The 19,811-nt window shown below is 47.5% G+C and overlaps 1 protein-coding gene across 1 annotated transcript; it reads left to right on the top strand.

Annotated features, from left to right (window-relative positions):
* The first annotated feature begins 1,879 nt into the window (after window positions 1-1,879).
* LOC126546316 (uncharacterized) lies at window positions 1,880-14,886 on the top strand. Its single transcript, XM_050194492.3, has 6 exons — window positions 1,880-2,064; window positions 2,129-2,293; window positions 5,643-6,074; window positions 10,726-10,953; window positions 13,647-13,782; window positions 14,249-14,886. The coding sequence occupies exons 1-6, from the start codon at window positions 2,037-2,039 to the stop codon at window positions 14,457-14,459; spliced, it is 1,200 nt and encodes a 399-aa protein (XP_050050449.2). The 5' UTR covers window positions 1,880-2,036; the 3' UTR covers window positions 14,460-14,886.
* The last annotated feature ends 4,925 nt before the right edge of the window (window positions 14,887-19,811 follow it).

The raw sequence follows: 19,811 nt of genomic DNA, 5'->3' as shown, positions 1-19,811 counted from the left end.
TAACGTGCGCTCCCGTCTCTCCACTTCGGTCGACCTGACCGGCCGCTCTTTTGCGATGCTAGAATAAACAAGTTGTTCTGTTAGCAGTCGACTCATCCTTTGCCAGGACCAGGACCAGCTGTGCCTAAGGCCGCTAGGCCAACGCTACCCTTGGGGCTTGCGACCCAGATGCAACAACGGTTCATTCACCACATCCCACATCACACGACGTCAGGAGTGCCATATTTTAAATCACTGCAGTGCCAAACGGACTTGCAAATTCATTTCATTCGACAGAGTTTCTCAGCTGGGTTCGTTCACTCCCAGTTACGGCGATAGGCGAGTGCTGATTATCCAGACTTCAGAGGTCGTAAACATGTCTCCATTCGTTTTGAGCACAACAAAATACACATACAACAAGCGCAGACGTTGTGGCAATCGTGATTCGGTTGGCTGTTTTAGCAGACGATCGTACCGAGCCCGGCGGAACCCAGTGGGCAGGTTGGTTTAGTCGGCGTCGTTCGAAGTCGCTTCGGATCCACGTCGCGCTGCCACAGCCCACGGTCGTCGGTCGGTCGGTCGTGTTGTTGTCGGCCTACTATTACAACACTGTCTTTCAGGAACACTGTCCCGCGCGTCGTGCGTCCAAATAACTCGGACAATCGTTGGTTCCGGCGCCTCCGCATGGGCGGCCATCATAGGCATAGCAGCCGGAGGATTCGCAGCCTCCGATTGGTTGACGCTTGCGACGCGTCGCAGCCTCTTATTGGTGCACGCCGGCGCAGCATCACCTCGCGTCGGCAAACTTCTAGCATCGGCAGTAGACATAATCGCTGCGCGTCGTCACGCTTCGCCGTGTTCCCGACCGACGCTTTTGACGATCTTGACGCCTCGGCGCGTGCCGAATCTTTCCGACGCGTGGCAATGGTTGGGGCATAAGAAACCTCCTCCGTAGTGCCTAGGCAGAGTCACATATTCAAGGAGCAAAGGTCCCCAGATTGTCTCTCTCGCACTCGCTCTTACTCGCGCCTGCGCAGAAACGTCGAGCGCTGCGAGAAACACCACGCCCCGCTGTAGCTACTAGCAATTGTAAAGATGCGAGGGGGCTCAAGGGTTGGTTGAAACAAAGTCCTTGCCACCACGTGGATGGTTCCAGGGGCTTCGCAGACCCCCAAACTCCTTCTTCTTGACCAAATATTTAGATATGTCGAAATGAGTCGCATCGCAAGAGGAGAATTCTGCGGGAAAGCTGCCCTTCCTTTTTTTTGAATTTTATCCTGGTTGAAAAAGACAAAAAAACGTTTTTTTTTACGAAAGTTTCAGTGTTTTTTTTTTTTTTTCGAGCGGCAGCACGATGGTCAATTCGCTCGCTGCTGCGGCCGCGTTTCCTCTATGCAGCGTTTTGAAAGTTTTCGCGGTCATCGAGTGATATGTGTTTGTTTTCTTGTGCGCTTGTGACATCATGTTTGTTAATTTAGTTAGTAAGCCTATGTTTACAAGTTTACACGGCCGATAAAACTACCATCCTAATCCGTATAGTTGCCCACTAATTTGTTATCGCAATCGATGCTTCGCCTTTCGCACGAAACTGCGACTTTTTTTTTACCGTAGCTACTGCGAAACAAAAGGTGCTTCGACGTGGAGGGATGCGACCAAGTCGGGCGGAGCCCGAGGATATTTCTCACCTACCATATGCTTCAGAAGAACTACCACCTACCATACTTTCGTTCGGTTGGTGCTTCAGATGGTCGGGACCAGTTGGGACTCTCCCTGTGATGTAACGCTGTTTGCAAACGGATGAATTCGGCTAATTTCTCGCTGTGCCTGCGTGTCATTTTGGATTCGAAAGAGGAAGAAAAATACGGGCGCGTGCTCCGTCGCATTTCCTCGCGAGCGGGAACTGGGGACAAAGACGACGATGCACGCTGTCCGCCGGCATGCGCAGGTTTGACCTCAGTGGCTTCTAGAGAACAGGACGGGCGGCGACGCGCAGTTCTGGCAAGCCTGGCTGGCAGACCCAATGACGGTGTGCCTCGCAGTGGAAGAGAAGCGACGCGATGACCGCAACTACGTCCATCGTAAACGGTGAGCTAAGGGCGGCTCGAGCCGGTCGGGCGCACGTTGAAAGCGCTTCCTGTGTTCGTTGCAGCTGCCCTGCTCGCCGCCGTCATTCTGCTGCCTGTGCTCGGCCAGACGGCTCGCCAGGGGAGGCCCGTCGATGAATACTACGATGAAGAGACTTACTACGATGAAAAAGCCGCCGACGGTGCCGCAGATTTCGGCGCGGACCTCACATATGCGCAGTACGACCAGGGTGAGCGAGCGTATAGGCCTATCTCTCGCTCCGAGCGTTCTGGAATCAGGCACACCGCGCTGCGGGCGAGCAAAAGTCTCGCGATGGGCCCGCTATTCACTCTGGAGCCCTGACCAAATAACCGAACGACACATATGGAACGCACGAGTGCGTCTTCTGATAAGATAAATATATATTTAAATGATGGCGCGCGCGCCCCATCCGGAGAACAGTGAAGAGGTACTTGTTCGGTGATTTGCATTTTACCATTCGGAATCAACCATGTGAGCTACGACAGAGGTGCTATTGCTATTAACTTCTCGAATGTCGCTAACAGTATACTTATGGCGACATTCGATATTGTTAATCATGTGTTCGCCCTATTAGTGACATTGTGACACTTTACAGTGCGCTGTCTCATGAAGACATTCCAGAAGTTAATGACGTTTTCGCCTTATTGGTGACATTGTGACACTTCACCGTGCACAGTCTTATGGCAACATTCGAGAAGTTAGACGTTTTTGCCTTATTAGTGATATTGTGACACTTCACCATGCGCTGTCTCATGGCCACCTTCGAGAAGTTAATGACGTTTTCGCCTTTTTAGTGACATTGTGACCCTTCACCGTGCAGTCTCTCATGGCGACATTCGAGAAGTTTATGACGTTTTCGCCTTATTCGTGACATTGTTACACTTCACCGTGCACTGTCTTATGGCTACATTCGAGAAGTTCATGGCGTTTTCGCTTTATTAGTGACATTGTGACACTTGACCGTGCACTGTCTCATGACATTCGAGAAGTTAATGACGTTGCCGACTTATTAGTGACATTGTGACACTTTGCCGTGCACTGTCTCATGACGACGTTCGAGAAGTTAATGACGTTTTCGCCTTTTTAGTGACATTGTGACCCTTCACCGTGCAGTCTCTCATGGCGACATTCGAGAAGGTTATGACGTTTTCGCCTTATTCGTGACATTGTGACACTTCACCGTGCACTGTCTTATGGCTACATTCGAGAAGTTCATAGCGTTTTCGCTTTATTAGTGACATTGTGACACTTAACCGTGCATTATTTCATGGCGACATTCGAGAAGTTAATGACGTTTTTGCCTTATTAGTGACATTGTGACATTTCACCGTGCACTGTCAGCCTGACCAAGTGCCGTTGATTATGACTATAATTATGATTATGATAATTTTTTATAACTCGCACGTATAGTCATTGGGTTCAATTCAATGTGCGTTTACCCATGTCATCGCAGTATTGTGTTTATTCGTAATATTATGCGTGAACATAATCCTGCATACAACTGCGTCTCTGATTAAGCAAATGCAAGTTTTCTTTTTGTACTTTGAACGTTTTCTTTTAAAGCCCTACAAAATTCGTCATTACAGGTGAATCACGTTACTACAGATGAACTTTCTGCGCGGATATCATTTGCAAGAAAAGCTGAAGCAATTCATTCAACAATTAAACTAATTACATCAACTGCTTTCTTAATTACAAACTTTATGGCAGATGTTTATATTGGAAAGTTGAAGGGAGTTGTCATCATGAAAGTGTAGTTGCGCGTTTCAATATTTGAGAATAGTCACGTGGACCGAAACAACTGGTGTCAAATTATTCGTTCAATTTACCAGATTACGCACGTGGCACCGCGAAGCGCTGTTCTGCGAACCACCCCTTTGTAGCGTACAAGTATGGCGTAAAATGGAACTGCCGTCGCCCTATTTCCTCTTTCTACGAGCTGATTCAAATTGGCGTTCTGCACAACTTCCGTTTGTTCGCATACCACTTTATCGAGAGGAATGGCGAGGCATTATTTTACACTGCCTTACTACCTCACGCGAGGAATGCCAGGTGCGTAATCAGGCCAATTGAACGAATAATTTGACACAGGTTATTCCGGTCTTACATGGTCATTTTGAAATGTAGAAGCATGGAACTCTACTTTTATGACAATTCCCTTCAATTTTCCAACATGCTGTATAAAATATGTAATAAAGAAATCAGTTCATGTAATGAATTTAATTAGTGAATGAGGTTTGGTTTTTCTTCCTTATGATGTCCGGCTGGGCAAATGATTCATTTGTAGTGACGTGATTGGAGTAAATTTTGATGGATTTTTATTAAGTGTTCGAAATCAAGAAGAAAAACTATGTGTACGCTGTTTTAGCGAGAATCACGTATACAGAGACCGATCGCGTTTTGCGCGTGCCGCTGAAAAGGTGTCCACGGGAACCCCGGTATTTACATCGTACGAGTATAACGCAACTTTTAATTGTTATATAGACTGCCGCATCAATGAACCCCCACTTGATACTAACGGAGCCCTGTCAGGTGCGTTAACTTCCATTCCACCCGCCGTGGTTGCTCAGTGGCTATGGTGTTGGGCTGCTGAGCACGAGGTCGCGGGATCGAATCCCGGCCACGGCGGCCACATTTCGATGGAGGCGAAATGCGAAAACACCCGTGTACTTAGATTTAGGTGCACGTTAAAGAACCCCAGGTGGTCGAAATTTCCGGAGTCCTCCACTACGGCGTGCCTCATAATCAGAAAGTGGTTTTGGCACGTAAAACCCCATAATTTTAACTTCCATTCCGTTCCTGGCTCGTGCTGTCATGCGCAGATGTTTATACGGGCTCTTTTAAATCTTCGACCTCGATTATGTGAAAAGGCGCATTACGCGTAAAAATGCCCAAGTTTAAAGTAACTTTTGGGGGGAGTACCTTAATAGTGGTACTCGCCAGCGCGATTCCCACATGTCGTCTGGGTTGTTACACTATATCCGCTCCGGTGGCGCAGAAGCTGTGGCGTTCTGCCACTGCGCACAAGATTGCACACTCTGTGCCAGGCAACGGTTGTCGCGCAACTGTATGCATTCAGAATTTGGATCCTTCCCACATGGCATTCTCACAACCAACGTATGACTCTTTGGCGTAAAAATTCATTGCACGTTAGTCTGCAACTTCTGTGCTTTCATCAAACGAGAAAGCCTAGTCCCTTGAGTCAGTATGGCGGTTGAAAAGCGAGCCAGGCGAGTGAGACTTTCGAGCAAGGCTTCATCTCGGCTGCCACGCTTTCTTTTCGTACTAAAACACAATACCAAAGCTCTCCAAGTGAAGAGGACACTCTTTACAACGCGCCGCCTCAAGATGTCGAGAGATGCGGCTTTTGCTCCGGCGCTGAGGCCTGTTTACTCCGCGATCGTTGTCTTGTGAGCAGTCATGGGGGTGGTAATGCAGTTGCTACACTCTGGCTTCACCAAAAGCATTTTCAAAAAAATACTTTCGCAGACGTAAGCGCGCTATCGTAATATTACTCGTGCACAAACATGTTACAAGTCCACAACTGGTTTATGCAGTGACTGTTAAGGCGAGTCCGAAAAGCAGTAGCTCATCCCCGCCTGAGACCATAATCCCGGCCAAGGCTGCGGTAAAGATGCCCGCCAAGGTTCCGGCAAAGGTTCCGGCCAAGATTCCGGCCAAGGTTCCGGCCAAGGTCCCGTCAAAGATTTTACTCAATGCCCCAACCAATGGGGTCAAAGTACCCGACAAAGTACCCGCCAAAGTCGCGGCCGATGTTCCCGTCAAAGTTCCGGCCAAAGTTCAGACCAAAGTTCGGGCCAAAGTCCCGGCTGATGTCCTGGTCAATGCCCCAACCACCATGCCGTCTACCTATTCACCCAGCAGCAGCATAAGCAAGCCCAGCACACGGAGCGTTCACGCCGCCATGCAGCAGCTCCTCACCACGTCTGGCACAACGACATCGCCCCCCGAGACGAGGGCGAATCGGAGTAGGTGCCATTAACGTTACTAGAATCAAATGGGTGCCATGACCCAGTGCTTAAGCAGCTGTGTCGTTCATTGCGTTAAAAGACTAGCGACATCGAAATTTCACTTGACCATTTTTGCCACTCCATTCGATTTTTCCCCCGCTGCTACTGCCTGGCACCCCTACTCGGGGGCTGGCTCAGAGCGTGCGTATACATGGCAGGAGCGTGGCAGAGAGGAAAGGTGGCCTTTCCACCGTGCCGCCACAATGCCCTCTAGAGCTCCCTGGGCGTCGCCAAAATGGCCTTTTGGCAGCTGCAATTATCCGTTATCCCTCGCAAATGCATTGCAGAAACTGCAGCGCTTACCTTTGTACTAACGCGGGACAGTCCAGAGGGGAGGTAGATAGAACGGTAGAGAGGAGGTACGAAGAGGAGGCAAAGACTGAATAGAACCGACAACATGGAACCGACGCAGCCGTGAAACGAGTGAATAGCATTCTCGCCACTTTTCGCGTGCCGCTCGCATAAATGGGGGAGGGGGGGTGCGGTACAGGGAAAAGGCGACGTAAGAAGGCAAGGAAATGCTACTACTAGACATGACAGCGGTTGCGGACAAACTAGATAAATATAAATTCAAGGTACAGGACGGTACGTTCCTTCTATTTCTGAAAAGTAAACACCGGGCAAATTTGTCAATCAGGAAACGTACGCAGGGGGTGCAGCAGCAAATCCTGAAAAAGCACCGCAGCGTCTAGACGATAATATACGTACGGAAGCGGCCGCCCATCAAATCAACACTTAGGTACCCGCCGTAGTAGCTTTATGACCGCCCGCCGTGGTTGCTTAGTGGCTATGGTGTTGGCTATGGCTGCTAAGCACGAGGCCGTGGGATCGAATCCCGGCCACGGCAGCCGCATTTCGATGGGGGCGAAATGCGAAAACATTAGTGCACTTAGATTTAGGAGCACGTTAAAGAACCCCAGGTGGTCCAAATTTCCGGAGCCCCCACTACGGTATGCCTGATAATCAGATCGTGGTTCTGGCACGTAAAACCCCATAATTTAATTAGCTTTATGGCTATGGTGTTGCTCGAGGTCGCGGGTACGATCCCGACCGTGTCAGCCGCGTTCCGATGCAAGTGAAATGCAGAAACCTCGTGTACTGCGATTTAACTGTACATTAAGGAATCTTAGTTGGTTAAATTTAATCCAGAGTCCCCCACTACCGCGTGTTTCGTAATCAGATCGTGAATTCTGGCTGCGTGTTTTCTCCTCACCACAAGCCACAATTCAGGCGTCTGACTGATGTTGGTTTGCTCAACACTTGCAGACGCCGAAACGGCGCTGTAAGCGAAGCTTGTTATTCGGCTGAATATCGAGGATTTCCAATTCTTGTCGGTCCTGCATTGTGATTTGCGCTCGTTGATTAAATACTTGACATACATGTAAAAATGAAGGATACGCGATTCGAATAGTGATGCAGCTGCTCTTTTGATGATGAATTAAGGAAGGCTGCCTAAAACAAACTAGAAACGTTTTTTTTTTTATTTCACTCGTTTAGTTGACAAACATTTATAATGATCACGACCGCATGTTTAGCACGACGCAAGGCGTAAAAGAGGTGCCAATCCGACAGCAATATGTATCATGTCCGAAATTCGATGAAACAAAAATGTCTTTGTGCTACACCCAGTGAAACTACAGAGCAATTGAGTGGATTTTAACTGTATTCACGGGTGCAAAATGGCTGCCCACGAATCGCGCTAAAAATATTCATCGTCCTACAAGTGAAAAGAGGACAAGTGATTATAAAAACGTTCGCCAGCGCCAGCTGCTTGGGCAAACTTGTAAGACCTTGTATATACTATCGCGCAGTCGTGCTGACATACCATAAGACCACGCAACTGTGCCGCCGCTGACAGCTTTCAGTCACGGAACGATACCATGCAGGGCCCGTATTCACGAATATTTTCATATAAGTTCTCTCTGCCGTTGGTCAGCCATCTCCCCTAATCCAGCATCAGGATAGGCTTACATTTGCTTTTACGAATAGCTCGAGCGGAAGAGAAAATTACAGCCGCTACTGATGATGGACATATTATTAGCGAAGGCGGCCCGTTACTTTATGAGACGATCACGCCTATCAAAAAGATGGGAGCCATGAGACAATTTAAGAGCTTAGCACGAACAAAAAGAATCTTGAAAAAAGAATTAAAGGTTATTGAGGTGATCGCACAATAAGTTAAAAATATACCGATCCAACTCGGACGACCGAGAAATCTACGCGAGCCACGGCAGCAATACTTACTGACGCACACACGCACACATTGCGACTCATTACGGTGAGCGTTGTAGCCAACGGAACTCGTCGCTAGGTGACAAAGTGTTTACCTGCAGTGGACCAGAGGGGAGCGCATCGGAACCCTGAATCGCGAACCACATTCACTTAGCATTATTGGCAGTCGATATGGGCGAGACGCGGTTGAACATGGCGGGAAGGAGGCCAGTGAGGGCTATGCCAAAAGTCTGTTGGGAATCTGTTCGAACTACTTTTCCGCTACACTGGAAAAGATGTCGATCACGTGCTCAAATATCACCGTAGATACCCTGGTTACTAGAAATACGGCGCTACGGTAGTTATGAGGTCACAGGAGCCAAAATAAAATAAAATTGGAAAGCTCCGCCAACGCATAATCGTTATGCAATCTTTTTTTTTTTTAATATATAGCGTGTCCCAGCTAACGTTAGCCAAACTGTTCAAGGAAAAAAACTATTAGAAAGGCACGGCGCAAGATACAATTACAGGAACGGTGTTCGACTGTGAGAAGTCAGGCGACCGAACACCTACAGGTCTTGTATTATGCAAAAAGGTGAGGCGTGCAGAGAGGACACAAGAGAAGTGGACAATATTAACGCCGTGCAGACAGGACACAAGTGAAGAGAAGTGGACAACACGAACCTCACCTTTTTGCATAATGAATCCTTACCAACTCGCCTCACCTTTCTGCATAATGAAACCTCACCAACTCGCCTCACCTTTTTGCATAATGAATCCTTACCAACTCGCCTCACCTTTTTGTATAATGATCCTTAACAACTATCTCAGCTTTCTGTCTACCCGCCGTGGTTGCTCAGTGGCTATGGTGTTGGGCTGCTGAGCACGAGGTCGCGGGATCGAATCCCGGCCACGGCGGCCGCATTTTGATGGGGGCGAAATGCGAAAACACCCGTGTGCTTAGATTTAGGTGCACGTTAAAGAACCCCAGGTGGTCTAAATTTCCGGAGTCCTCCACTACGGCGTGCCTCATAATCAGCAAGTGGTTTTGGCACGTAAAACCCCTCAATTTAATTTTTTTTTCTGTCATTCTAAGGTCTTGTATCTCGCACCATGCATTTTTAATCTCTTTCTTCCTTTCTCTTCCTTTCTTTCTTTCTTTCTCTTTTGAACAGCTTGGCTAATATTAGCTGGGACGTAAGGTATAGGATACTCAAAAGAGAACGCTATAGGGCACGGCGTACGCAATCCCCTTGTCTCAATTTTCTGGCTGTGCCAAGGCCCCTTTAGTGTGCTCAAGCCGCTTGCGCCCCCTATTTCTAAATACCTCTAAAGATTTAAGTTATGAACCATGTGCGTGGAAAATTTAAATATCTTCGCTTCACCAGCTCCGTGCAGTGCGGCGAAAATTACGGAATACGAACCAGCTACGTTTCTCAGAGAAGCTCACATCAAGTACATACTCCGTGACCATTCCATTCAACAAGCAATAATTTGTGTGGCGGGTATTTCGGAACCGTACTGCACGTGTAGTCAGCTTAAGGGCGCAGAAAAAAAGACCGAAGCATCATTTTTTCTTCAATTCTCATCAGTCGTACTAAAGAGTGGCTCCATTTGAGATGTCTGGTGCGTCTGCAGTTCGGAGAAAGCGTCGTGATTTAGTGGGGAGCGGCACTATCATGAGGTTGGATAACCGTGCGCATGCTTATAACTTAAAATAAGTCGTTTCAAATAAGCACAGTAATGTACCGTTAGTGCACGTGTTCAAGAGAACAGGATTTTGAATAATAGCAGCCGATAAAGATAAAAACGAGCCTAATTCAAAGCGAAACGTTCACTATCGCTTTGTGTACCGCAGTACAAATATACACTACACGACATAAGTAAAAAGAACTTTGACTATTTTTTATATCTAGCATCGATAAAGGCCCAACAAGTAATAAAGATTATTATTATTATTATTATTATTATTATTATTATTATTATTATTATTATTATTATTATTATTATTATTATTATTATTATTATTATTATTATTATTATTATTACACAGCTCACAATGGTACTTTGGTAGGACCTATAGGTCTGCTTAGCCAGATTAACTTAATCTGCCGGATATTTTGCCACAAGAAGTGCAATTCTCAGAACAAGTAATCGTTCACATCCTGGCATTGTTGTCCCTGCGCTTGAGTCTGCGAGAAATGGTCCCCAATTCGCCACTTAAAGATCGGCTGTTAAAATCTTACTTATTCGATGATATTGCTAGAGCACAATATCATTTTAGTGCGGAGAGCTAGTTATAATCCCGAAGCGTTTGAATGTGGGCAACAGGCTAGCGGCGGGACAACAGTTCAGACACAAGCACGGTGCTGAGCAGGCCACGTCTCCTTCTTGGTAGGTGAGCCACCTGAAGTCCACGTCTTGGACGCGTGCCGTGTCCTGCGCTCCGAGGAGTGGCTGCATCTCAGCCTCCACACGGAGTGCGTCAAGCGCGTCAGCTACCGGCGTCGGTGGCGGGGCCAGCAGCTGTTCCTTCGGCGCTTCCGCGTCGCTTCACGGACAACGGAGCTCCTTTGGGGTCGCCTGCTGCCTCTGATGCCCGAAGAGGACCGCCAGGACTTTCAAGGTCAGCATGCGAGTGGCAGTGCTCAGCGCCGCCTTTGTGTCCTCTGCTGTCCCGTCCTAGCGCTGTTTCCACATTGCAGCCTAGCGTTCTGCCAAACGGCCCCGGAGAATGCAGTTCTGCATGTCATCCCGCCTCCTTTGAAGACAAGGCTAGTGTCATAAAGTGCAGATTATATTTTTTTAATGCGATGCTTTTTTTAATATACATAGCTTGCATGACCGACACGCTATTAAAAATATTTCTTCAACATTCTTTCATTAGTTCTACCTGCATGACTGCCCATAGCCCAGGCCTCTCCCTTCGCTTGTTTCGCTATGCTTATTTCGTTGATTCTATAGATAATTTAACATACATAGCTTATCTGCCTTATACGTATTCGCTGGCTATACTGAGATTTTGCTATTAATGGCTGCGATGCTGAAGATAACTCGAACAGTAGCAGAGTGTATGCTGGCTTCATGCAATGTTGCTGTATTTAACATACAGGGTGCCTCGCTAACTTCAGCCAAGGTTTAGAAACAGGCTGGTGTATAGAATGACGCGACTAAAAGCATGTCGTTGTCCACTATATGGAGCAAGGCACTTTTTCTTTATTCTAACTGCAGAATTATTTAAGATTATTTATTCATTAAATTCTCAAGTCCTCAATTTAATGAAAAACGTGCTTTGTCCCCTAGCGAGACAGCAATGGCACACGATAGATAAAGCGCTAGACTCAGTTCCACAAAGCTTAATCTCTTCACCACTAATTCGGTTGACGATTCGCCCAAGAAGGCCGTCGCCGTGGCTTAAGTTTCGGCTATTATCAGGTTCATTCCCTCAAGGCGTCATGAGCTACATGTACTGCAATGGTCACAAAGATAAACCGAGAAATCGTATCTCCTTTTCAGATAGCGACACCGAAGGCTTGTTTACGCACTTTTGCTCTAATTTTGCAATCTCGTAGGCCTCCACAATCTGCCTCGTCATCCTGCTATGAGCCTTATACAAATGGAAGTGCTTTCAAACATCGGCTTGCAGGAACAATCTCGGCAGTGAATACCCAAATGACCCGAGATTTCCCTAGTGACGTCATATCAATGCTCTTTTAATCTCTCATTGATGCATCGGCCGGTTTGACCAACATACGTTCTTCCGCATGAAAGTGGAATGGCATAGACAACGTTATGAGTGCAGTTTACAAATTGTTTGCGACGTTGGGTAGAACATGCGTGCCTTTTGTTATTCTCTGTGTTAATCTGTTTGCATAGCTTCTGTAGACGCTCAGGGGCAGAGAAAACCACGTCCACCCCCGATTTCGCCGCTATTCTTCTGAGATTACGTGAAATGCAATGAATGTATGGTACCACAGCAACTTTGCTCTAGCATTGGCACTGCTTCCATTCGACGCATTTTTGCACTTCCTGCTTAAGCCCTCCGCGACAGAAGTGAGCGTACGCATCGGGTAACCAGAATCTGCCAGGCGCTTGGCCTGATCTCTGAAACTGGCTTCCATTTTGTGGTCACATGACTTCGTCAGAGAATTGTTGAAACACGATGTTACTACTGCGCGTTTTACAAGTTTTGAATGAAGAGGAAGAATTATGGGGCTTTACGTGCCAAAACCACTTTCTGATTATGAGGCACGCCGTAGTGGGGGACTCCGGAAATTTAGACCACCTGGGGTTCTTTAACGTGCACCTAAATCTAAGTACACGGGTGTTTTCGCATTTCGCCCCCATCGAAATGCGGCCGCCGTGGCCGGGATTCGATCCCGCGACCTCGTGCTCAGCAGCCCAACACCATAGCCACTGAGCAACCACAGCGTGTTAGTTTTGAATGAGCGGAATGACAATGGTGGTACGTTTGTTTCCGCTCGCACGGTATATATTTATCGATGCGTGCGAAAACAAAATAAAATAAAATAAAGTGAAGCGCTGTGTCTGTGTATCTGTTTCTTTCTACGTCCTCGTTCAGTCGCGCTTATACACTCTACCATGGATTCTAACCAACTGGCCCGCCAACGTGTTTTAAACATCACGCAATATAAGCGGCGATATAACTAGTACAATGCTTACATTTCTTATGTCCCCTCAACTCATCAGTTCATCAGTGCATCTGCAGGGAGGCCATGGCGTTGTGCTGCTGAGCACGAGGTCGCAGGTTCAATTGCCGATCGCGACGACCGCATTTCGATGCGGACGAAATGCAAAAAAAAAAAAAACGCTTCTGTGCTTAGGTTTAGGTGCGCGTTAAAGAACTCCAGATAATCAAAATTAATCCGCTGCGCTCCACTGCGGCTACACCCATAGCCCCAGTGTTGCTTTGTGACGCCCCATGAATTGATCTGTCATTCTCTTCGTTGCTTGGTGCGATTAGTTGATGGCCACGAACAAACCTCCATATATGACTGGCGTTTATGAGCCGTCACGCTGGCTGCAACGTCATCACTGATGTAACATACGGCGAAAAAAGAGCGGGTTCCTCGAAAACCATATGAGAAAGCGAGTGATCTTTTATGTGACATTAGGGGATCCCTGCTGCATGCGGTGGAATAATATTTGGCTCGCATGTTCACAGCAGCGTTGTCTACAGATTTGAACGTTTTGTTACTGTGCTGAAAACGCTTTTTCAGTGTCCATATGTTCCCGTAGAGAGAAAAGCCAAAGCGAGACCCACTGTGCTCTCTCTCGTCTCCTCTAATTGATCCGCAGGATGCAATATGTCTTACGTCAGCAAGACAGCCAAGCTTTGTGATCGCAACTTGGACAACGCAAGGGAGGCGGCCCGGATTGTGAACGATGACGAGTACCCCGAGAGCCCGGGTCGCGGATGGCAGATGGTTTGCAGGTACGCTGCAGGCTCTCGCTGCCCGACCACGTCGCGACTCCCGCGTTCCCTAGCGAGCACACGCAAAGGGACAAATGGTATTAGTCATACCATAGGACGCCTACAAACTGGCCATCAACAAAACCAGTTCATCCTGCAAACATATCTATATGAATATAAGATGTCTATTGAACCCCTGTCTCGAGAAAACTCGGATCTCAATTCGCGAGCAAAGCCTCATTGTTGCAACTTTCACTGTGTCAAGGATAGCTGCCACAGCGGCGCTGATCGGTGCTGCTTCGTGGCGCTTCCTACCAAATGTACGGAGCGTGTAGGCACATCCTACGAAAAATCATAACGAAAGCACGGTGACATGCAGCGCGTCGCCCGTGCAGGAAAGGGAGCTTTTCTTTTCGTGGGCTGAATGAAAGATTGCGCGTGCACCCTGTGGCAATGAGTGTCATGAGGCATTCTTTGTTTCTCGCAGACTGGTGAAGGAGTACAGATACTGCATGAGCGAGCTGCTGGCCGGTTGCCACAGCATCGGTGAAGAGATGAGCCGCGAGGTCATGGTGAACGTGCGCGCCGAAGGGCTCAACTTCTGCCTCTCTGGCGGCGCTCGCTGTGCAGCCACTGCATCGTGGGCTGTCGCGCTCGCACCCGTGGCGCTCTGGAACCGCGCAGCGCAGCGGCCGTGATTACCACGAGGACTTGACGTGCCGGTCCACAAAGTTCCCGCAAGGAAGAGCGAGCTCTGTCTAGGGTGCGATCAACGGCTCCCTTCTACGCTTTGCTGAAAGGAAGCATGCAAAAAAAAAAAAAAAAAAATATCCAGGGCAAGACCTGCGTTCTGAGTCCCGTGTTTTTATTTTGCGCACCTGCTTAAATTACAAAAAAAAATTATTTCAATGTTTCGATCGGAGAGAGGCCTTTGTCGATAAAGAGCCGATTTCACAGACCCATGAGAGCTTATGTCCTTTGGGTATACGTTGTTGCAACGAGCAGCATAAACAATTCCAATGAACAAATCAAGAGAGGTACGTGGATGTAGTCTCAAACGCCACAGCTTCAACGAACGCTCCAAATATGCATATTTAAAAAATTCATCGACGATTACGATACCCCCTAATGCGAAATTTGAGCGCATGCTGCTCTATATTACGATTATATAGGTACACGGTTTATATTAGGAAGAGAACGGTGCGAGTAGCGCACTCAATTTCCATACAGTCAACGCGCGCTACTCTGGCGCCATATCGTAGCCATCGTTGCCGCACAGCCCGTCTTGCACGGCACTACGCTATTTTTACGCTTTCGTTCCACCAACCACAAGAGCGGCCGGCCCTTCATCGCGGGGAAATCGTGCCACCAATGTCAGCGGCGACAACACCCAAGGGAGTGTCACATCGAACCTTGAGCCGCCCAACATCGCCCCTTGCTGGAGCAGTGACCCCCACCACAGACGCTGGTACCGCGGACTGACCTCAGCAGCTGACGCCGCGGACGAGCGTAGCCCTCCTAACCTCACGCCACATTGGCCCTCCCTCGGAAGCGCAGATGAGATGGCCCACGCGGCAGTGGATGCCGTGGCCGCCGGCAACTCAGCGCATGCGAAGGCCTCTTCCCCTTCGCTCCTCCTCCACTTTCCGGCGCATGCCTTCACTGTACCCTCCTTCTGCACTTTCCTCCTCACGCGCTATTTCATTTCGCGCTGCGCTCTAAAAAATTACACCACAAGTGTGCCGTTTCAGAAAGTGCGATGACACATACCGTAGTATAAAGAAAAATTATACACCCGTGGCGAAAATTACTGATGTGTGTGTGTGTGTGTGTGTGTGTGTGTGTGTGTGTGTGTGTGTGTGTGTGTGTGTGTGTGTGTGTGTGTGTGTGTGTGTGTGTGTGTGTGTGTGTGTGTGTGTGAGAGAGAGAGAGCGTGTGCGTGCGTACGTGCGTGCGATTTTCAATGGTGGTACATGATCTTATTCATCCTTTCTTGCTTTTATATGTCGTCGTACTGACGTCCCGCTTCATATTATAGAGAGGATTGCCGTCCGTCGTACGCATATGTCGCTTCGACTTAGTTCTGAATTGAAACTATATATGAGCAAGATAATAGAAGGCTGAGGCTAACCGCGCGGAAGACGACAGCGAATTGTACAACAGCAACAAGTTTTGATCGTTAAAAACGTTTAGGCGGTTTTTCGTTGCTTCATCTCGCGTGCAGAATTATAGCTTCAAGGATAGGATAGGAATAAACTTTATTTGTCCAACGGTTATTGATGTTGGTGCCCGGGGCTAGGCTGCCAGTGGTCCATCGCCCGAGCAAAATCTTTCGAGATCCTCGGCAACGGCCCTGGCCCGCTGGACGGCCCACTCAAGAAGCGTTGGGAAATATGATCATCCGCAGCCCTATAAGCCAGAGAAAGCTCAAACTAGAGGGAAAAAAAAACATTCAAGGGGCACTTAGTTATTCCTATGTGGATGAATGCGAAAGCATTGCGACCACCGCGCAATGCTTAGACATTTATGCCGCAAAGCAAGGTCATGGGCTCGACTCCCACCAGAGGTCGAGTGTTCAATTACCACCAAAGGTTGTCGGTTTCAGTGCCTTAATTATATCTTAACTGTCCCTTAATTAACTTCACCTTAATTACCAAAGGTTGTGGGTTCGACTCAAACCAATGGGCGAGGGTTCGAGTGCCTTAACTCTATTTTAATTAACTGTCCCCTGATTACATTCGCCGTAGTTAGCACCAAAGGTAGTAGGTTCGTATCCTTAACACCAAAGGTCGTGGGTTCGAGCGTCTTAATTAACTCTATCTTAATAAACCTCGCCTTAACACCAAATGTCGTGGTTTAGAATGGCTTAATTAACTCTACATTAATCAACTGTGCCTTAATTCGTCATAATTAACACCAAAGATCGTGGGTTCGACTCCCACGAAAGGTCGAGGGTTCGACTCCCCCCAATGGTCATGGGTTTGAGTGCTTTACTTAACTCTATTCTCATTAAATGTGCCTTAATTACATTCACCTTAACATCAAAGGTCGTGGGCTCGATTTCCACCAAAGGTCGAGTGTTCGTAGCCTTAACACCAAAGGTCGAGGGTAGCCTTTTTGGACCATCGCTTGGTCACCCCGACAACGCCGGATTTTCCGCATCATGAGTCATTTAATGCTTTCACATTAAAAAATTGTAGAAGTTCTCAAGACACATCAATGACAAACATGACGCTTGTCAGGGAAGGACACTACGTTTCTATTTGCTACCGCCCAATAGAGTGTCATGACGAGTACGAAAAGTCAGGCTATATATATATATATATATATATATATATATATTGCGCGCATAAAGAAACACAGCCTATCAGCAGCCTACTTTGCAGCACAGCATCAGTGTTACTGCCTTCTACAGCAGCGCACGCCCAATACAAGTATACACTAAAACCACTCAATGCACTTTGAGGTAACAAATCAGAGCGCACCCCAAAGGTATAATCACACGCCATCCTCGGCTATCAGTTGTGGCATCTGGCCGATATCAGCCGCAACAGCGCGTTCCAGCGCTTACCCGCGTCGTAGGACTGCTATATTCGTAGGACTGCTACCCCCATATGGAAGAAATTTATTCTTACGTTGGCAGCTGCGACGGCTGTTTAGGTTTTGTGAATCGACTTACCCTTACTATTGACGCAAGTACTAAAGTTCGCACCTGCGCTACCCTTACAAACACGCCTTTTTTCGACTACAGCACTCGTCGTTTCAGCGGCGAGCATCTCAAGCTTGCTGATCTTACGAGCATATGAAGAGCCGTGAGCTAGTCCGCCTCTTCGAGCAGACCAGCTCACGGACTAGAATTGTGCTATATGCCACACGCAATTTTAAAAGATTTTTGACGCTGGAACACCCGGTATACAGGGTGTCCCAGCTAACTTTAGACAGAGTTTTAAAATATGCGAATGCCACGTAGATGGACAGAACCAAGGTAAGGCTGTTTGCCGTCGCTTAGGGATGCTCAAATTATGTTTTCATTCTGCCTGATTAGATAGTTATTCTTAATTTACTAATCAGCTTCTCAAATATTCTAATTCGATTAAAAGTGTCAATGAGAAAATTGTAGAGCGGCGTGAAAAACTCCCGATACAGCTTTCTATTCCTCAATACGTGCTACACAAACGTGTTTTTCCGAGCGTGAAAGAAGCCCGCAAATGCCCCCTAAATTCCCGCGAGACTGGCCGCTCGAGGCACTTCGCGCGTATTCGCGGGCTTTTTTCATGTTGCTCTACAATATTTGAGAAGCCGATTAGTTAGTTAAGACTAATTATCTAATTAGTGGAATGAAAAATAATTTCAATATCTCCAAGCGACGGCAAACAGCATTACCTTGGTTCTGTCCAGCTACGTGGCATTCGCACATTTTTAAACTCTGGCTAAAGTTATAGTCGGATACAATTCAAGTCTGCAGTGAAGCCCCACCCATGCCATCATGACTGCCAGCCACTGTTCCTCCGCGAGGCTGTAAATATTTCGTACTTTAATCTTTCCCCGTTACTCAAATAAGGCTGTAACCACAAAAACAAAGTTATAAGCGCGTAATTTTATACGTTTTCACTCGTCTGTTATAGTGGAACGGCGAAAGCCTAATTGTTTATTCAACTGAAATAAAACGCTCGCTTCGCTGCAACTATCTACTGTCAAGTTTCACTTCCGTTGGCAGTGCAGTTTCTCGAGTAAAGCGGGCTCAGCAATATCTATTTATTTATTTATGAATGCTGCTGTCTTGAACAAAAGACCATTTCAGGTGGGTATACATATTTGTACATTAACATATTGAAACAGAAATGAAATACATTCAGGCGAAGGCTTCAACAACACACATACATAGCAGAAACTTGTTCACCAATGTCATCTTTCGCAAGACCGTAGCAGAACATTAACTTCAATACAGGATTTACAAGCACCGAATATGGCTTAACATGCAGACAAGAAATAACATCACTAATTACTGAATATGCGCCTCAAACAATAATAAGCAATGAAATGAACTGTGCCGAGGACTTTTGAAGAGTGAAATGCACAGACTCCATTCACTTTGTCCATGTCTGTTGCACACCTCGTCGTTTCTGCAGATGAAAATACTCTTCAAGAACAGCAGCTGACGCTGCGGAGGTATGGAGGTATAGCAGAGGCATCAAGTACGACGCCATTTTGAAAACGTCGCATGACGACGACTTTGTTTGCTTCTGTGATTGGCTAGCGGAGTAACACAACGCCGCGCGGTCCGTGTGCCTTGGTTCCCAACTGCTGTTTTTACAGCGAAGCTGTATACCTCTACCGTCCAAGGAAATTTTCGTTTCGTTGTGGTAAGCAAAAAACTCCCCATACGTGAGCCGATCCCGAAGATAGTGCAATGCCGGCCGACCCGCGGTGGAGGTGAAGCAGGCGTTAAGCACTCCCCATACGTGGGCCGATTCCGAAGATAGTGCAATGCCGGGCCAAACCGCGGCGGAGGTGAAGCAGGCGTTAAGTACTCCCCATACATGGGCCGATACCGAAGATGGAGCAATGCCGGGCCGACCCGCGGCGGAGGTGCAGTTCGCCATTAAGGAGCCCACATACACAGCTTTGCTGGTCATCCTTCTAACAGAGTGGACGGGCACTGAGATTTTTTTAAGTTGTATCCTACTATAGCTGGGACACGCTATATATATATATATATATATATATATATATATATATATATATATTGTTACGCATGAAGAAAACGAAGACCGGTGAACGTGCTTGCGGACCCGAGTGGGGGGAAGGAAGAGAACGACGCTGAGTTGATCAACCAGCTGACCGCTCTTGCGCTCACCTTCGCGACTTAAAGTAAACGGTCCCCTTCATCCGTAAAGGTCATAAACGGTCTCCTTCGCACGTAACAAAGTGGTGGAGGTGCGGGATATCGCTCACAACAACGGAACCATCACTGCCGCAGCTTCGTCGAAGCCGTCGACTTGCCGGCCTACCGCCATCAGCCGTGACCGTCTTCGACATGCCTGAAGAAG

The sequence above is a fragment of the Dermacentor andersoni genome, chromosome 1, assembly GCF_023375885.2.
Source record: "Dermacentor andersoni chromosome 1, qqDerAnde1_hic_scaffold, whole genome shotgun sequence".
NCBI lineage: Eukaryota > Metazoa > Arthropoda > Arachnida > Ixodida > Ixodidae > Dermacentor > Dermacentor andersoni.
The sequence above is the reverse complement of the archived record's forward strand: the minus strand, read 5'-3'. Positions and strand labels throughout refer to the sequence as shown.

Bases quoted from the DNA above. Each gene is read 5' to 3' on its own strand.
- LOC126546316 (XM_050194492.3), top strand. From the start codon at position 2,037: ATGACCGCAACTACGTCCATCGTAAACG. The intron at 2,294-5,642 runs GTGAGCGAGCGT...TGGTTTATGCAG, and splicing joins ATATGCGCAGTACGACCAGG to TGACTGTTAAGGCGAGTCCG. The intron at 13,783-14,248 runs GTACGCTGCAGG...TGTTTCTCGCAG, and splicing joins GGATGGCAGATGGTTTGCAG to ACTGGTGAAGGAGTACAGAT.